This window comes from Sminthopsis crassicaudata, chromosome 1 (assembly GCF_048593235.1).
Source record: "Sminthopsis crassicaudata isolate SCR6 chromosome 1, ASM4859323v1, whole genome shotgun sequence".
Taxonomy (NCBI): Eukaryota; Metazoa; Chordata; class Mammalia; order Dasyuromorphia; family Dasyuridae; genus Sminthopsis; species Sminthopsis crassicaudata.
In genome coordinates this window covers 623,441,523-623,461,959 of record NC_133617.1, presented here as the reverse complement: position 1 = coordinate 623,461,959, position 20,437 = coordinate 623,441,523, and the positions used below count along the sequence as shown (strand labels likewise).

The following is a 20,437-nucleotide window of genomic DNA, read 5'->3' as shown; positions in this document are numbered from 1 at the left end:
GGTAGCTGCACACGTTATATTCTTGGGTTGGGGCTGGTCACTCCATCAATCCACCAAAGGTTCTAAGCTTTTCAAATTTGGGCCTTTTGGCTGTAGTGCTATTGAATGAACTGTCCGAGCTCACTCACTTCACTGTATTGCTCACATATGTCTTGTTGGGTTTTCTGACAAGTGTCCCATTAAATTCATATTCCATATTTACTTATTTTCAAGTACTAAACTGTACTCAAGAAATGCCTTTATAAGTGGCCTCCCAGTTCTTTCATTCACTTCAGTTACTTTGACTAGGGCCTTCTTCCTACTGCATCCCTCTCCTAATCCAGGGCACACCGAACTATCTGTGCTTGAAGCAAAAACTTTCTCACCCCCACCCACTCATATCTGTCTCCCTCAAGTTCCTCTGTGACTTCTGATTATAGCAATCAGTACAGCCCTCTGGAACAGCAGCATATTGTAGATAAAATTCCCTGCTTTTTAGGTGGCCAAATAGGTTTTGAAATCTGGTTCATTTATATAAAATATCAGTAAATACATTAGATTTAAAAATCACAACAGAGTCCAGGGGGAAAACTTTATTGATAAAATAATTTAAAACAAAGTACTGTATATTTTTAATTTAAAAGGGAACTAAAACCATTTGAAAATTCCTAGTGTTTTCCTAAAGGTGAAAAACAATAAAAATATATGATTTAAGGAAAATGTTTTATTCATGTAATATGATTAATTTACTAAGATGTATGGTCATCCTTGTAAAATGCAGAGACTGGCATTATAGCTGGTACAATGTCCTCTTCTTCCTATTCTGAATCACATTATTGAATTTCCCTGATGTCAGTTAATATGTTCATCACAATCTCCCCAATCTGGTTCAGGTTCATTCCCTGAGATATAATTTTTTACAGCCAGGCCATGCCATATTGTCTACAGCAGCTAGGCACATGTCGCTCCAAGGCACAACTTGTTTCATGTGTTTTTTACCATGGCCACCATGTCGTCAACAGCACGCCAGTCAATCTTGCTGAGGATGCTACTGGTGCTCTCAGACCCGCTAGTTAGGCCATTAATGCTCACAGAAAACCTTTCATCTTCAGCTGGTGAAAAGTCCTATTGAGCAAAAGGAAAAAAAAGTGTTAGTTCCATTCCTGACAGCTTAGAAAAGCTGAATAAAATGTAAACATACTTCTGGCCTGTCTCATCAGGTTTAGTGTTCACAGTTCATTTCAAGTCCTCAAACAAACAATACTTCTCTGGTGTATACTTACAAAATCCTTACAAAAGGATTACTGGGCGAAAGAACATCTGAGAAGTCTTGCTAGAATTCTTGCATCCAATTTCAGTTTAAAATGAGGTGGGTTTGAATGTCATTCAGTGTATTAGGGATAAGGCATAACAGGGTGTTTTAAGATAACAAAAGCCCATTACAAGTGCCTCTGGGATTACCTATAACAATTAATTTGGCGCCAAGTCAGGGTTTCTTCTACTCAGTTACAAAAGGGAAGCAACCACACTTCCATCATTCTACCCCTTATTAAAGAATACTTATGAGTCCTGGGCCCCAAATGAGAAGGCTGTTTTAAGGTCCTGCATATCACTCCAAATGGAAATAGAATATAAGCTCCTTAAGGGCAAGAACTGTTTTAGTTTTGTCTTCACATCCCTGGTACATAAGAAGTAATCATTTCTTGTTGAATTGGAGAAAAAAAAAAAACAAATGGCTGAGGCTTAATTCACCTGCAGGGAGAAAAGCTACTACATTTTCATCACCCAACCCATGTCTCTACTCAAATCTCCCTAATGCTGTTTATGAAATGACCCTGAGCCTGTCTCTGCTCAACTTTCCTACAAGTAACCAGGTCAAACTCAGATCATATCCAACTTGGAATTCTCATTTATCTATGCTTCCGGCAAGTACTTTAATGCCTGTTATCTTTGTTAAGAATAGTCTAGGAAATCATTCTGGTATATGAAACAGGCAGTGTAATACAATGTAATATTTTAAGTTAGATAAACTAAGCACAACAAGAGTTATATGATTGTAATAATGCCTGTAGAATTACTTTGGGTTCTGAGAGCCTAAAAGAGAAGCTCTAATTTCTCAAATCAGTTATGGACAGCTGCTTCCTGACAAAGTAGGTTTAATCACTTTGATTTCAGACAGTCTCAGTTCTTCCTGAAAACAAACATTCCCGAAGGTAGAGAGCAAAGATCCATCTGTTATTCAACAGCTCTTGTAAGGCAAGAAACAAGAAACAAGGAATTTTCAGTTTTAGAGTGCTGCATTGTAAGAAGATGAAGAATCTGAGCTGAAACATTGAAGGTATGGGTGCTGACATAGAATGGGAAATCTAAAAAAATCTTCAAAGCAAAAGTCTTCAAACAGAAAAAAAGAGTTATAAAATATCAAAATCTACATGAAACAGGAAGAAGTATTAGGAAACTGGAAGTGAAAAGAAGGGGGGCTTCAGGTGTAACAATGGGAAGAATGAGCTTGGAGCTTGTGAACTAGATATCCAACTGAGAAAGGACAAGAACCTTAGAGAATATGAAAATTAAGAAGACAAAAAGAAAAAAACAGTTCTTATCCCATTCATGTTAGACTCATTCTCATACCTTTGTATCTTTGTTGAAGCCAGTTTCCTCTTTTCACTCCAATTTCCTTCATCCTTTTCCCATCCCAATCCTATGTGACTTGAGACCCAACTCCCCTGGGAAACCTGTTGAAGTTATAATTCTTTACCTCAAGGGAGGACCATGGGCCTCTGCAAAGAATCCTGTCGGCATGCTCAGCCATAGTCCAGGAACTCGCTTTATTGTGTTCTCTTTCATATTCTTCTGCATTGGTTGTGGATGTACTAGTTTCAGAACTTTTTATGTAACTGGTTCGATGAGGTGGATAACTGAAGTCTTCAAATGAAGAAAAGCAGAGGTTATATATCTGATGTTCTTGAGTTCAATATTGGTATTCTTTTCTAGAACATTTACTATTGGGCCCAAGGTATCCTACTATATTCCATAGTTCAACTCACCAAGTCTGGGTTGCCTACTATCCTAGAACAAAGTATCTGGCTATCAAAGAATCAAGCTGAGAAAGGATAAAACTGTTACGTTCTTTCATGGCTCAAAAATTAAGAAGCACTAAAGGAAAATATTAAGAAGTGTAGAATGGAGATCTTTAATATGCCAAAACAAACTCAAAAGGAGGACCTGAATTGGGATATATACCATAACTAACCTTTCACTGACATAAAGGCTTTTTTGGGAAGTTGCTTCAAAACACATTTTTAAGCATATTCTTCCAAGCAGAGATTAACAAACTTTTTGTGTAAAGGGCCAAATAGTAAATATTTTAGGCATCTGCAGACCAAAAGGCAAAATGAAGGATAGTATTTATATAAATACAGAAAACAAATTTCCATATTTTTTACTGATGAATTTCAAAATTAATACCTATATTGGAAAAATAAGTCTTTTCTGTGGAATAACATTTTGCTTAATTGGAGGGCTAGAAAAGTTACCTGAAAGAGGAATCTGTTTCTGAGGATTTGATATATTCTTAGGGACAGACATATTCTACATACAACTTGTTCTGTTTAACACCAAAAGAAAACGTCTCCTCTGCAGAGAAAGATTTTATCTGTATAACATGAATATGAAACTTGCATTTGATTTTAGATAGATACTTTTTATAACATGAAAAAAGGTTCTATTATGTCTATACTTCATATGGCGTTTTTGTACCTACTGAGGGGATACATGGTTCTGAATGTTTTGATTTCTAATATAATTATGTTGATTATTTTCCTAATGCTGAGCAATCCATGGATCTGTGCTATAAATCCCACTTCATCGTGGTGAATGATTTCTCAGATAAATCATTGTAGTCCATTTGATAAAATTTTGGTTATAATTTTTGAGTTAATACACATTAATGATATTGGCTTATAGTTTTCTGTGTTTTTATCTTTCCCTGGTTTAGGGATTAGGACTATATTTGTCACCTACAAGACTTCTGATAAGTTTCTCAGAATAATTTGTGAAGACTAAGTACGAAATATTCTTTAAAAGTTTGATAGACTTTTCCTATGAATCCAATCAAGATTAGCTCTTTCTCTGGTAATGAAATTTCTTTCTTCTTCTGACAAGTTATTTAAAATCTCTATCTGGTCTTCTAAAAATCTGAGTATTTTATATTTTGCAAGGTACTCCTCTGTTTCTTTCACATTCCCAATTTAGCATATAAATGTGCAAAACATGTCCTGGTTATTCTTTTTTATTCTCTTTTTATCAAATAGTGATTTCATTTTGCTCCTTTGTTATTTTATTGGTGCGATTTTTCTGCTTTTGTTTTTAATCAGATTAGATAAAGTTGTCAATTTCATCATCTTTTCAAAGAATCAGCTTTTAGTTTTATCATTTCTATGGAATTCTTTGTTTCTAATCTATCTCTCTCATTCTCATATATTCTTAATATCTCTCATTCTTAATATATCTCCTTTTCAAGTGCTCATTTTAGGTTTGTCTATTTATTTTAAAAGGTATATTCAGTTCATTAATCTTCTCTCTTTTAAAAACTTACTTTATCAATTATTTTAAGGATTTCCCCAAGTACTGCTTTATCTGCATCCCAGAAATTCAGGTATTTTTTTCATCCCTATCATTTTCTTTTGCATAATTATTGTTTCTATGTATCTTTTTGGATTCATTATTGAAGATTTCATTGTTAAGCCTCCATTTTAACGAATTTCTGGTTTTGTTACTTTATGGCTGATAAAATATGTATTGGCTATTTCTATCTTTTTCCATTTCTTTGCAATTATCAACAATATGAAATGTTGCAGGAAGGTTGAAGGGAAAAGGAACTAAAAAAAGTCATTTAATTGATACTGAAGAAGGCATAGACAAAGCAGTCTTAATAGAGAGTGAGAATGGAAGCTGAATTGCAGGTATAAATAAATTAAATGCAACACACAAAAATTCCTTTTTCTAATAGGTTAACAAACAAAGGGGTTAAAAACATACTTTTTCCCCCCTTATTTCAATAGAAAATGGTCCTAGTCAACATTAAAATGAAAACTTTTTTCTTTTGCTTCCTGGTGGTGAGTGAAGCAGAATTGCTATGAGTTGCCAGGTGGAAATAAGAGAGTTGTTTCAGAATTATCCATTCAGCATATGCCCAGGTAATTAGGAAGCCCAGAGGTCTCAACAACTACAACTAGTAGGATACATTGAAATCACTTGGGATGTGACTGCACAGTGACCTCAGAAGTAAAGTCTGCAGACAATCAGCTGAGCCTCTGGTTCCAGCAGAACAGCAGTGGTATCACCTATTACCGTCCTCCACAGTGAACTTGGTGAGGACTCCACAAAAAACCACAACTAGTGAAATACCTCTCTGTCCCTGTACACAGTTTGCACATCCATCTACTTTAACTGATAGATGTAACCTAACATAAATAACTAATACAACATGTCCAAACAGATTTACAACAGGGGACTGCTAAATTTAGATGAAAACTCCAGACCCTCAGAGCTGTTACCTAATGATATAACCATGAGGAAGTGCTGTCAGTTTCCCCTTAGGCAATCCAAATGGTGTGCCCCAGCATGTGCTACATGGCGAGGTCTCAATCTGAGAGAGATTTTTTATAAAAACATAGCATTTTTTATAATTTACCTTGACTGGAGAGGTCTGTAAAGCATGATACATTTCGTCCAGACTTTCTGGTAACTTCTGTTGTTTTCTTTACTGACATAGCAGCTTTTCCTGTAAGGGAAATGCATGTGACATTCTTAGATCTACAACATGAAGACATTACAAGCTGGAAGGGACTTTTTGGACTTACTATCTTTTTAGCAAAATAGCCCTTTTCAAGATAGCTAGCAATAGCATTTCCACAAGACCATGACTTCTTAGAAATCAGGAAAGAAGGAAAAATAATAATGTACCTGGAGAATTCTTGCAAAAGGTATTGTAATTAAGAAATAAGTAATAATTACTTATTAATTAATTAATAAATAATTATTACTTATTAATTAAAAATATCTGTGATACCTCTCTATAGTTTATAGTAAGAGAAACTGTCTCTTTATAACATTTTGATATTTATTGCTGTTACAAGCAACAGCAATAACAACAAAAATGGAGCACTGAACACATATAGGGCTAACGGTATTTAAGCCTTACTATTTCGTTGAGATGGATGTCGATGTTGGCTTAAAGGGGTTCTTCCATGAATATAAGTAGGTTTTGAAGCAAATCTAACTTTTGAATTTCGATTTGGTGACAGTGTGCTAATATTATGGTCCTCTCTAAAAGAAGAAAAATTATTATATTAATTAAAATTTAAATTATACTGGTAACAAATATGACTTATAAACTTCTAAATTCCCACAAATACAATCAATGAATAGTTTTACCAAAACTTACCAGTATGAGAGTTTCTTTATCTGTCAAATGATTTTCCAATTCTCTAATCCATTCTTCACAATCTTATATTTTTCAATAAATCATTCTTTATATTTAACACAAATCATTTTTTAATGGAGCTGGAGAATAGATACCTCTTTTTTATATATTTCACAGTATTTATTAAATAATCTCTGGATTTTCTCTTTGCTAAATTTTGGAAGATTTAGTACTATTCTGCTTGCTACATTCAGCATTGAGAAGCTGGTGATTATATGGTAAAAAGTACTAAGATACTAAAGAAGGGTCTCAAGAGCATGATAATAAGGATACATTCGAGAAACTCAGGATGATTAGCCTGTATAAGTATTTGAAGGTCAGTAACAAAGAATAGGGAGGAGACCTGTTCCATTAGCCTCCAGTAAACAGAACAAGAAATAAGTATGGAAGTTTCAAAAAAGAAAATTTAGATCAGTGCTTGGAAAAACTTTCCTAAGAAGAGCTATCTTCACACAGTATGGGATGTGTGGGGAATAGAGTAGGATCCTCCTTACTAAAGAAAAGTCTAAAAGCAAAGGCTAGATGACACTTCTTTAGGTATATTGCTGTGGGGAGCCTTGTTCATGTATTGGTTATACACCCCCTCTCTAACAATGGCTGTGTGGACTATACTTGTTATTCAGGCCTGTGGTATCAATGGTACAGGGAACTCTCAAAGAGGAAACAGCTTTCAATAATGCAGAATAGGAACTGTACTGCAATTTATATTCAAGAGTGGTGGTTGGGGCTATAAATCCATTATGTCAGAAGGGAGACTTATACAGAGACTTTCCTGATTTGCAAGACTAGCCCTTTAGGCGCTATTCCACAGGTGCCTGAATATTTTCTCAAAAATACCTAAGAACAGATATACAGCTATGACCTCAGAGATCATCTGCTTCAATCCTTTCCTTTTGCGGGTGAGGAAAATGAGGCACAAACAAGAAAGTAAGCTGGGGTCTGACTCCAGGTTCATGTGATTCCACATCTGGCATTCTTTATACATTGCATTCCCCCCTTTACAACTTCCTTTTAAACATACTTTTCTTTTAATTATTTCTGCCCAGTCTCTGTGTGCTGTTTGATTCTTCAAACATACTAACAGTATGCCTCACTTTTAAAATAACATTGTGCTACTTAATGCTGCTAATTCATTTTCAATTTGTGATCTATTAAAATACTTGCTATCATCTGACAGACAGACCAATCAATTTATGGTTTATCTTGTAAGCATGTACTCTGTTTTCTTAAGATAGAAGTGACATTTACTCCTCTTTACTGGACCTGGGCCTAGGGCAGAATAACACTGAAAGAAAAAAAATCGTTTGTAATAAATATTATTGGTAATACATCAAATTCTTCAATATTTAATATGAAGTTACTGTTATTGAATTATTTTTCAATTGTGTCCAATTCTTCATGACCCCAACTGGGGCTTTGGCAAAGATACTGAAGCGGTTTGCCATTTCCTTCTTCAGCTCATTTTACAGGTGAGAAAACTGAGGGGTAAGTGACTTGCCCAAGGTCACACAGCTAGTAAGTCTGAGGCTGGATTTGAACTCAGAGAGATGAGTCTTCCTAACTCTAGGCCCAGCACTTTATCCACAACACTACCTAGCTTCCCCAACATGCAGTATGTTGTTCAAATATGTTAGCTGTTTTGGTTACAAAATTAAGACTTTCCCCTCTTTTTATGGGGCTATTGCAAATAATATTTATGAAGTAACTATGAATTCACAAAGCCTTTATGACCATGGTATGCTTATACTTTCCCAATCCACTGTAATGATTTAAAGACTGACACAAAGACTTAGCCACACATTAAGATATCAACAACAAAATGCTGCACTTCTGCCTCTGAAAATTGAAAAGTTATCTTTGCCCAACAAGCCAAGTCAGGGCTTCTCTTACCTGTAAGGGGCTAGAACTGAGCAAATGCACTTGGATAATGGAGCATATGAGACTAATAGCCAATTGGACAATTCTCTAATAACATGTTTGAAGGATGACCCTCCCCAGCTATTCTGTGCTGGCTGGATCGGTGGGACAAAGAAGGGGAAGTGACATGAATGGGTGGAGTAGGAGGAGGAAATTGAGGCATTCTCCTGGTGGTGGAGAGAGAGGAAGGAGGTGTGGAGATTGCTAGATTTAATCCCCTGATAGCGACTTCAAAAGACCAAGAATAAAGACATTTGATTAGCCTGACTCCGGCTGATTTCTGGGAAGACAGAGTTGCAGCATTTGGCGTCCAACATGGACCAGGCACCCTACCTCCACCGAAGTTCTCCAGTGACTAGGAGATTAAGTGAGTATTCTAATAGACAAATAAGGAACTTATCTTGTTAAGGGCTAAACCAGCAATCTCGTATAGTTGAAATGGGGCAGACGTTAGCTAAAGACATTCCCTTGACCTCAGCCGATTCAGCCCTAGCCCCAGCTCCAGCCCCACCCAGGAGTGGTGCTATAAAGAGTATAATTAAGATAATTGAGGAGCAGAGTTTACTTGTAACCTGGGTACAGATTAATAAACTCTTGAGCACATTAAAACGCACGTCCCCTTGGTTCTTAAAGGAAGAAAAACTAAATGTAGATAACTGGAAGCTAGAGGGACTTCAACTGAAAGAATTTCACAAAAAAAAAGGGACTTGTTCAATTTCCGCAGAGGTATTTTATATATACAATGTAGTTCAATTAGACTTAAACTATTGAGCAAGTTATAGGAGAAGGAAAAGTTTTTAAAATGAACAGAGGAGGAAGTGCGTGGAAAAGAAGAAAGATAAAAATCTTGCCCAAGGGCAAGGAGATTTAAATGAGGAATTAAGGTGTGATGACTCTGATTCTCTTGAAGAAGCTTCAACCCCCGCTTAGAGAGCAGATTATTGACAGGCCCACATCAACTCCACCTTCAGGGACAGGGAGGAAGAGCAGTGGGAGGGGCAGTGATATCATCAGCACCTCCCCCCCCAGAAATCACCAACTCCTATAACTGGATTACAGAAAGCAATTTTTCAAGCAGCCCAAGATGGAAAAGAAATAGATAGTGATTTCAAACTTCAAATTTTTCCCGTGATTCAACAGTTAAATTCTGCAGGCCAAGAAAGTAGGAGATGCGTTCCTTTTGATATGGACATCCTCAAAGACCTGAAAAAAGCTTGTACTCTCTATGGGGCTACATCAGCTTATGTTAAGATGTTATTACAGAATTTGGCTTATGAAGTCTTAACCCCTAGGGACTGGAAAGCCATTGCAAGGGTGTGCTTAGAACCTGGACAAAACTTGTTGTGGTTTTCTGAATTTACTGAGCTCTGTAGGATTCAAGCCCAACAAAATAGTCAAAGTGGAGTTAATACTTCAATCACCTGTGACCTACTAACAGGTGTAGGTTCTTATGCAGAAGCTTCGGTACAGATTAATTACTCCATAACAGCATTTGAGCATATTGCTGCTGCTGCTATCAAAGCATGGGCTTCTCTCCTCAGTAAAAACGACAAGGGTGAGACCTTCACAAAAACTGTACAAGGACCAAATGAATCCTTTGCTGATTTTGTGGGATGTTTGCAGACAGCTGTCATACAGACTAATGGTGAAAATACAGTAACAGACCCTTTGGTAAGGCAACTTGCTAAAGAAAATGCCAATGAGGTTTGTAGAAGGATTATACTAGGACTACGTAAGGATGCTCCTTTAGAGGAGATCATAAGACGCTGTGCCACAGTGGGCACAAATACCTTTTATAGCCAAGATCCCAACATGGGAAGACAGGGTCCCTTTTGGCAATGGACTTCCAGAGAGACTCGTCAATGCTTTCAATGCGGTAAAGTAGGCCATCTGAAAGCTCAATGTTGGCATAGTGACAGAGTGAGAAAACAGAGTGGGAGAACAAGACCCAAAACCCCATGTCCAAAATGCAACAGAGGACTCCATTGGGCATCAGAGTATAGACTGATTCAGGGAAACGGGATGAGGGGCCCAGCTCGAGGGCCCCAGGCAAAAAACATTTGGGGCATGATGGCAGCCGATGCTACACCCAGAGAGTGCCTCCAAGTCCAATACCCAGACATGACCAATCAGCCAGGAAGCCATCTGATGGGAGAAAGGGATTACACAATCAGTCAGCCAGGAAGCAACATGATGGGAGAAAGGGACTACAATTAGGGAGAATAGAGTTGTATGCAGCTGGAACAACTGAGATACCCCCTGGAGAGGTGAAATCTGTTCCTCTCCAGCCTATGGATCCCTTGCCTCCAGGGACTATTTCACCTCCTGAGAGTACTTACAAGACAGTGTTCATTCATACACTGATGTGGGAAACTGGGGAATGTGTAGATAATATCCCAGTCATTAACACAAGTAGACAATGTGTGACTTATCAACCAGGTGAAGTAGTAGCATTGGATTTATTGATAATAAGCAACCTGATGATAGTCCCCCATGTTCTAACTCCAAGCAGCAAAATCCAGGAATATTCTAGACAGCAGCTGTGACAGCTGACCAACCTATGCTCACCATCTATATAAATGGCATAGCATTAGAAGGACTGGTGGACACAGGTGCAGATCGCACAGTCATTAGAGGTGCCAACTGGCCCAGTCACTGGTCAAAGACTAAGGCAGACACCTACATGTCTGGGGTAGGAGGATCAATAGCAGCTGAATTTAGTGCTACCCCTTTAAGATGGATATTTGAAGGTGAAAGAAGAGTTTTTACTCCTTTTATAGTTGAAAAAATCCCCATCAATCTGTGGGGAAGAGACATTTTACAACAATTAGGATTAAAAATGAGTACTTCGGTTTTTTAGGCAGGGCTGCTGTTCCGGTCCAATGGAAAACTGATACACCAATGTGGATCGAATAGTGACCCTTAGGTAGCAATAAAATTCAGGCCTTACTAGATATAGTACAGAAACAACTTGACCAAGGACACTTACAACCTTCTCTAAGTCCTTGGAATTCCCCAGTATTTGTTGTAAGAAAGAAATCTGGAAAATGGAGGATGTTGACTGATTTAAGAAAGATAAATGAACAGATGGAAACTATGGGAACTCTTCAACCTGGACTTCCATCTCCTACTCAGTTGCCTAGAGAATGGCCTCTGTGGGTTATAGACATTAAGGATTGTTTCTATTCTATCCCTCTAGATAAGGAGGATATGAAAAGATTTGCCTTTTCAGTGCCTAGTGTTAACTTAGCTGAGCCTTATAAAAGATATGAATGGACAGCTCTGCCACAGGGAATAAAAAATAGTCCTACTATGTGTCAAATGTATGTTGCTGCTGCTCTTACTCCAGTAAGAAAAGCATTTCCAAAAGTAATATTATTACATTACATGGATGATATATTGGGATGTGCACCTGAGGAACAAATGTTAGAAGCATGTCTACAAAAAACCATAGAAACACTAAGGAATTCTAAATTGCACATAGCTTCAGAAAAGATTCAAAGACATGCTCCTTTTCAATATTTAGGATATGAAGTATATCCTAAGGTGCTTACAGTATGAAAACTCTCCTTAAGAACAGAGAAGCTAAACACCTTAAATGACTTCCAGAAATTGATAGGAGATATCCAATGGATGCGTCCCATGCTAGGCTTGACTATCTGTCAGTTGCAACCATTATATGACATTTTAAGGGGAGATAGAGCTTTAAATTCACCACGCCAGCTTACAAAAGAAGCTCAAAGGCTTTGAGACAAGTTGAACTGGCTTTATCCAATGTGGTTGAAAGAGTTACTCAAAAACCCTTGGAAATATCAATTTTTGCTACACAAGAGGCCCCCACAGCAGTCCTTCATCAAGGAGACAGTGTGATAGAGTGGGTGAACCTCTCACCACAACCAGAACAAAGCCTTATTCCTTACCCAGTGCTTGTGGCTAGAATTTTATTAAAGGCCATTAAACGAGCAGTACAATTATCTGGGACAAGACCTGACAAGATATACACCTTTTATACTAATGCACAAGTTAATGTGTGCTGCGAAACCATCCCAGAGTGGCAAATTTTATTAACCATGGCTCCAAATTTTACACACAGGTCTCCATTAAAGATAACCAGACTATTACATAATTGGCAATGGATTCTTGAAGAAAAGGGTTTCTAAAATTCCTCTTAAAGGACCAACTATCTTTACAGATGCATCCAAACATAATATTTGTGCTGTATACTCTCATGACTTAACTATAAAGAGAGTAGTCAGAACTCCTTTTTAGTCCACTCAACAGAATGAATTGTATGCAATCATTCTAGCTCTTGCTTATTATCTGGGAGACATAAATATACTATCTGATTCAGCCTATTCAGTAGGTGTGGTACAAACAATTGCCACAGCCCAAATAAAATTTGTAGCCTCCAATATATATCAGCTCTTTAAGGAACTTCAAGAGCGAGTGAGAAAGCATCCATTAAAGGCAGATAGCCTTCTAATCATGCTGGGCATTACTCCTTTATTTCAGGAAGCACAAGAATCTCATTCTAAATATCATCAGGCTGCCCGAGCTTTACATTTACAATTTGGAATAACAAGAGAAGAAGATAGGAGCACAGTAAAAGCCTGTACAGCTTGCCTTCCTTTCCATGCTCCTACACTCCCTCCAGGGAAGAATCCTCGTGGTTTGAAACCTAATGAAATTTGGCAAATGGATGTAACCCATTATAAATCTTTTGGTCTTCTGTCTTTTATCCACGTTGTGGTAGACATCTTTTCAGGATTCCCTTTTGCAATGCCAGCAACAAAAGAGACAGCCTGAGTGGTCACTGAATTCCTTATACAAGCTTTTGCAATTATGGGTGTGCCACAAGCAATAAAAACAGGCAATGGACCTGCATAGGCTTCTAAACACTTTGCACACTTTTGTGCACAGTATAAGATTTTACACACCACGGGCAAACCATTTAATCCTCAAGGGCAGGCAATGTAGAGAGAAGAAACAGATATTAAGACACTCCTCCAAAAACAAAAGAAAGGGGGAGCCACGGGTAACCCTAGAGAACTTCTAAATTTGTTCTCTATACCATTAATTTTTTAAATTTTTGACAAAGATGCACTGGCTCCAGCAGACAGGATGTATAACCCACCATAAGGGCAGTGTCTAGTGCGAGCAGCTCCACTGTCTTTAGATAATCGCCAGGTGATGTGGAGAGACCCAGAAAGTGGTGAATGGAAGGGACCAGATAGGTTAACTGCCTGGGGGAGAGGGTTTGCTTGTATCTCTACAGATGGAGAAGGAATCAGATGGGTGCCAACGAGCCGTATTCGCCTTGTCCATCAGAGAGAGACGGAGCAGACCCTTGAAACAAAGGCGAAGATCCAAGAAACATTGGGTGGTTCTGTTGCTGACTGTGCCCACCACTGAAAGAACCTGGCAGTTATGGTGTTTGACCCAGGGACATCAAAAACTGTTGGACTTGAAAATCCTCAGGAATCATTGGATTCTCTGAGGTATCATAAGACTGTTGCAGGATTTAAAAACCTGTGGGGATCATTGGATTCCCTAACATGTGAAGCAATGGACAATAGATTGGTTTTGGACTGTCTCTTGGTTGCTAAAGAAGGCGTATGTGTGACTGATGTTTACATACCCTCCTTGTAAGACTTCTGGAAATCTTTTACAAGACCGTGTTGATTCATATTGTTTGTTATATCACTACTTGCATGTACAATTCCTGTTTGTTACACCACATCGAGTCTGCGCTGACTGTGGGGAGAGTCATCATCACTAATAGCCTCTGCGTTATTGCTTTGTGCTTGTGTAATACCTCCCATGCTGATGGGTTTGTGCATACTTGTCTCTAATAAGATCCTTCAACTCAAAAACCCGCTAGCAATCCCCACTTCCGTTTGGTGCTTTTCATCTCCCTTCCTGAGATGTCGGGGGTGTGTGATCACCTCCTTTTTTGGGGTTCTTGCCTCCCTGAGAAGTCAGGGATGGCACGCCTCTTGTGGTCTAAAACATAAGAAAGCGGGAGATATAAAGAGCTAGAACTGAGCAAATGCACTTGCCTAATGGAACACATGAGACTAATTGCCAATTGGACAATTCTCTTATAACATGTTTGAAGGATGACCCTCCCCAACTATTCTGTGCTGGCTGGATCGGTGGATGTGGACAAAGAAGGGGAAGTGACATGAATGGGTGGAGTAGGAGGAGGAAATTGAGGCATTCTCCTGGTGGTGGAGAGAGAGGAAGGAGGTGTGGAGATTGCTAGAGCTAATCCCCTGACGGCGACCTCAAAAGACCAAGACTTACCCTCTTGGAGGAAGGTGACACTGCTTCCTAGAAATGTGAGCAGATTTAGCTGGGCTCCCTGGGGGCTTTGTCAGGGATCTTCTGGGCACCTGTGCTGACTCAAATAGCAATTCATTCATTAGGCTGTATGCTTGTGCAACTCGACGATCATAATGTTCAGACAGTTGTAATCTTTGGGAAAGGAATAAAAATACAAACATGTTAACATACCATTTTGTGAGTGTTATTTTGCAATTATAGAGGTTTGCATTAGATCTTGGGCACTTATCATCACTACGACTGTGTCTGCAAATGTATATTCCTGTTACAATGCTATTGTGATATTTTATAGTTTACAAAGCTCATCACATATACAGTGTTTGATATGATCGCCACAAGAGCTTTATGAAGTAAATAGCGTAAGCATTTAGAAGCTGAGGATGCTAAGATTCAGAGGTTGGGATATACCAAAAGACAGATCTAGAAAGTGAAAGAAGTGGAATTCAAAGTCATATCATGATTTTTGACTCCAAAACCCAGTACTTTTCCATTTTACTACAAAGCCTCATAGAGGTAAGGTACAGAAGAACAGAAATAACAAGAATAAGTCAGATAATACGTTTTTCAAAGTAAACCCTAATAAAACCTACCATGTTCAATGTTTTAAGTAGTGTTCTTTTCCTTTGAAGCTATATTTACTTAAAAAAAAGGGGCGGGGAGGGAGATTGAACAGAATAGGTGTTTTCATGTAATGAACTTCATTGTCATGGAAGATAATCTTTTCTGAATGTAGCAGGGAAGTGTGCCAATAAAAATTCTTTAAGATTTAGATAAGCCACTTATTATTACTCAATTTACCTGTCTTTTTCATTCTTCATCCTCTGACACAGCCTAATTTCCTTTGAAGTCATACACAACTGCACAAGAAACAGTAAGTTAATTCAATCCAAACATTATCGTGTTCCACAGCTAGTATGTACTTGAATGGGAAGTTGCAATGGAATTTGCTGACAAACATGTATGACACACAACATTCTATATTGGTTCAATGCACTGTCTTTACAAGATATGCTCCTGTAGGCTTACGAAAAGGAAATAATAATCCTGGTTGGAGTTACAGTCTCAGCAGACTGTAGGGACGATTTCTGCATGGTGGAACACTTCAATTTCATTACCTTTGAAGAGTTTCTGTCCATGCCTGCCATTTCCGTGGTGTGGGAAACTCCCTACACTAATAGAGATTCACAGCCTCTCTGTAACTTAAGTCTTTTGATTTGATTTGATTCTGAACTTTAAAAAATGTATTTCCAAAAAACAACATAAAAGATTGCATTTGAAACCTCAACTCTATTTCATCCTACATGCTTTTTGTTCCCCCAGAGTATTTTTAAGCACCATCTGTATCCCTAGTCTGGCAAAGTTCCCCACACTCAGGGCGATAATCCAGGCCTGGAGGCCAGCTCAGCTTTCCTGTACTACACTGCCTCTTCACCACAATCTTACATCCCCTCAAAGTTATCTGAATTGAGTTTAGAATTAAATAAGTGTTAGATAAACTGTCACCTCCCCTTCCTTGCACATAAATGGAAAACAATATTCTAGTGTTAAGTAATCAACCTAAAAATGATGTAAAAAGTCTGTGCAAAAACTACTTTATAAATGACATCCCCACAATCATGAAAAGTTGAACTTTAAGAGGAAAACAGGTAGCATTCAGAGATTAGGACATCTCTATTCTCAATTATTTTTTGTGAGTATTCTTGAGAATTGTAAGGGATGAAAGTATAAGGTAATGCAAGTCCCCATTTCAATCCAAGTAGTAACTGTGTTTGCTTAAGGTTTATTGTAGCAATATAACTGATTCACGAGCCACAGAACAAATACTGTGAGCGGATAAATTGGAAAATAGCATATATGTAAACATAATCATTCCAGAATCTACTAATTTAATTCCTATAATTTACATATGCATTCACGCCCATTTTATATGCAGAAAAATCAAGGCATAAAGAGATTAACTTTCTCAAGATTGTATATAGATGAGAGAAATTCTAATTTAAACCTTAATTTATCTGGTTATAATTTCATTGGCAACATCAGCTACTTGAAACACAACTGAAAACCAAGAATAAAGGGGAGGGAGTCTTATAGTAGGTAAAATAGGCATAAGTGAATATATTCCATCTTTAAAGTTCCTGAACTTAAATCATAAAACAATCCTTTTTGGCCCACTTACTCTTGCTTTACAAATAATTCTAACAAGCTTGGTTATTTGATTTATCATAGAAAATTAATATCAGCAAAATGAGTAGAAAAGATAGCTAGCTTTGTGAGAGAGGTACTTTTTAGACTGGCAAAAAAAATTGATAAATTTACAAAAAGCAAATACAAGATTTCAAAAGTCATAGCAAATGTTTTTACTATGGTAGGAAACAGCTTTTCTAACCCTTGAGTACCACCACTAAATTACAGTACAATAGACAATAAATTCTGCTATTGTTGTTCAGTTATGTCTTAACTTTTGATGACCCCATTCCATGGACCATACTATTCCTGGGGTTTTCTTGGCAGAGATACTAGAGTGGTTTGCCATTTCCTTCTCCAGTGGATTAAGGAAAACACAAGGTAATGACAGCATCACACAACTAATTAAGTGTCTATGGCCAGATTTTAATTCAGATCTTCCTGGCTCCAGGCCCAACATTTTAACTGTTAAGAAATCTAACTGCCTCATACAATAACTACATATTCATTATGATGCTCATTAAATTATCAAAAAATATTAAGACACTTTTCAAAAAGATTATTTTCTTTTCTTCAGTGCTAGTTCCCATAGTTTCCTTAAACAAATAATGAGTGACTACTAAGTCACTCATTAGATTTTTGATGACTGATTTAAAAACATATACATGACAGATTGTTTTGGTGGTACATGGCTGGGCCATAAAATTCTCTATTTCAAGATAGGAAGGAGATTTAAAACAGAAAAGTTAAGTAAATAGAACTGCTTTTAAGGCCAAATGATCAACTGAATGAAATACACCTAGGAGGGGTGAAAAAAAATGGTCTTCTCATTTAGCTAATGCTCAAACCATCATGTACCCATATGAAAATAATTTCAGATAAATTTGTTTACATCTACATTAAAAGAGGGAAGCTTAGGATTATAATTTCCTTAATTTATTTGAGTTGGAAAAAAAACCACACCTTTGATACATATTTGACTCCCTTGGTATATAGTAACACAAAAAAAAGTAATCACTTTCTTTTTAGGCCAAAGATATCAAATAAAAATAAACTAATAGAGAAAGGAATTCCTACTTCTAAGTACAATGTTTGCAAATCTCTTTAGGGAAAAACTTGTCTGGGTGCATTTGTATTAGCAGTCCCTAGTATGTTAGAAGTGTATCTCCCATTATACTTGATCTTAGCTGGAATTAACTAAACAGGACAAAAGAAACAAATCAAAATGGAAAATTAGATGGATCAAGAAGGGCAACCTACCCCATAATGTTCCAACTCCATCACCCTTTGTATAAAAGCACTTACTGGATGCCTCTGAGGCTGAAAGGGTTCATATTCTTGCTCTCTCTTCTGAGCCAGCTGGGCCAGATACTCTGCCATCCTCTCCTTTCTTTTTTTTTTCATCCAAGTTCTTATCTCTCTTTTCTCCTTCTCTGTTCTTTGTGACTTTCTCTTCTTTGGGGTACTATGGATCCTGTTAGAGTGAACAGTCAATGAATCTCTTTACCTTTGAAACCTGGTTCTGCAATTGAGAGTAGTCAAAACTAGTTATTGTTTTCTTTGTGAGATTCATAAATGCTGCTAAAAATACTCCCATCTTTCTTTTTTTTAAGAATTTTTTTCACAGTATATATGCATGAGTAATTTTTTTTATAATATTATCCCTTGTATTCATTTTTCCAAATTATCCCCCCTCCCTTTACTCCCTCCCCCCGATGACAGGCAATCCCATACATTTTACATGTGTTACAATAAAACCTAGATACAATATATGTGTGTAAATACCATTTTCTTGTTGCACATTAAGTATTAGATTCCGAAGGTATAAGTAACCTGGGTAGAAAGACAGTAGTGCTAACAATTTACATTCACTTCCCAGTGTTCCTTCTCTGGGTGTAGTTATTTCTGTCCATCATTGATCAACTGGAAGTGAATACTCCCATCTTTCAAAAAAAAAAACCCCACAACCTTTGGAGCCACTGCTCTTTATGTGTGACAGAAAGCAACAATATTTTGTAAAAGGATTTAAGTTCCTTGGTAGCTTGTTCTGAAAATATATAACAAATTAGAGTGATGATCTATCATTAAAAGAGATCATTTCATGCAACAAACTCCAGTGTTATTTCTTCTTTTCCCTAAAGAAAGTCTGTTTAGAATTCATTTGATTAAGCCTTTCCTAAAAAAAAAATTTAAGTTACATGCCCTTAAATAATGTATCAAAGAGATCATCACTCTATTTTTTAAAATAGCCCTTTCAAAATAAGCCCAATAAAAATGTCTTACATTCACTGGAGTGAGGGATGAAATTTAAGAATTAAAAAAAAAAAACCAAAAAAACCAACTTTCACAATAATTTTAGTGGCTCTTTATAGTCAGATGAAAAATTAGCAAAGATAACATTTATCTTAACCTAACTTTTTATCTTAACTTTATGTAAAGTTTTTTTTTAGTTTTTAATTTTCAAAATATATGCAGATAGTTTTCAACTCATTCCTGCAAAACTTTGTGTTACTAACTTTTTCTCCTTCCCTTCTCCTGCCCCCCTCTAGATGGCAAGTAATTCAATATATAAGTTAAACATATGCAATTCTTCTAAACATATTAAACAATTATCTTGATGCAAAAATCAGATCAAAGGGAAAAAATGAGAAAAAAAAAAACATAAGCAAACAACAACAAAAGATTAAAATACTATGTTGTGATCCACACTCAGTTCCCACAGTCCTCTCTCTGGGTACAGATGGCTCTCTCCATCACAAGATTAGAACTGACCTCAATCATCTCATTATTGAAAAGAGCCACATCCATTATAGTGCATCATCATATAATTTTGCTGTTGCTATGTGTAAAGTGGTCTCTTGGTTCTCCTCAATTCACTTGGAATATGTACAATTTTATAGTCCTTTGTGCACAGTTCCAAATTGCTCTCCAGAATGGTTGGATCAGTTCACAACGCCACCAACAATGTATTCTAATCCCAATTTCCCCCATCCCCTCTAATATTTAACATCTTTTTCGTCATTTTAGCTAGTCTGAGAGATGTAGTGATACCTCAGAGTTGTTTTAATTTGCATTTGTCTAATCAGTAGTGATGTAGAGCATTTTTTCATATGACGAAGAAATGGTTTTAATTTCTTCGTCTGAAAATTGTTCATATCCTTTTTTCCCCCCTGAGGCAATTGGGGTTAAGTGACTTGCCCAGGGTCATACAGCTAGGGAAGTGTTAAGTGTCTGAGGCCAGATTTGAACTCAGGTCCTCCTGACTTCAGGGCTGCACCAGTTAACTGCCCCGTTTGTTCATATCCTTTAACCATTTAATTGGAGAATGGCCTGTATTCTTGTAAATTTGAGTCAATTCTCTATATATTTTAGAAATGAGACCTTTATCATGTCAGGTTTATTATCTGAGGTACCTTAATGTATTCATATGAATCATAAACATTAATGAATTAAAATAAACCTTGAAGTATTCAACATTGTCCATTTTGAACATTTATTCACTATGATACAATTCTATCTAAAAAT

At 37.0% G+C, this 20,437-nt stretch overlaps 1 protein-coding gene across 6 annotated transcripts in view; it reads right to left on the bottom strand.

Moving 5' to 3' along the window:
* Window positions 1–685: 685 nt before the first annotated feature.
* CPLANE1 (ciliogenesis and planar polarity effector complex subunit 1) overlaps window positions 686–20,437 on the bottom strand; it is a 122,331-nt gene continuing 102,579 nt past the window's right edge. For 4 of the 6 annotated variants that reach the window (XM_074282632.1, XM_074282634.1, XM_074282635.1 and 1 more), the window contains 7 exons: window positions 18,218–18,386; window positions 15,527–15,585; window positions 14,690–14,860; window positions 6,185–6,309; window positions 5,675–5,764; window positions 2,738–2,904; window positions 686–1,104 (listed from right to left, as the gene is read on the bottom strand). In XM_074282632.1, coding sequence (XP_074138733.1) covers window positions 964–1,104; window positions 2,738–2,904; window positions 5,675–5,764; window positions 6,185–6,309; window positions 14,690–14,860; window positions 15,527–15,585; window positions 18,218–18,386 — 922 coding nt within the window. In that variant the 3' untranslated portion in view covers window positions 686–963. The other 2 variants (XM_074282636.1, XR_012484806.1) reach the window with 2 other exon arrangements.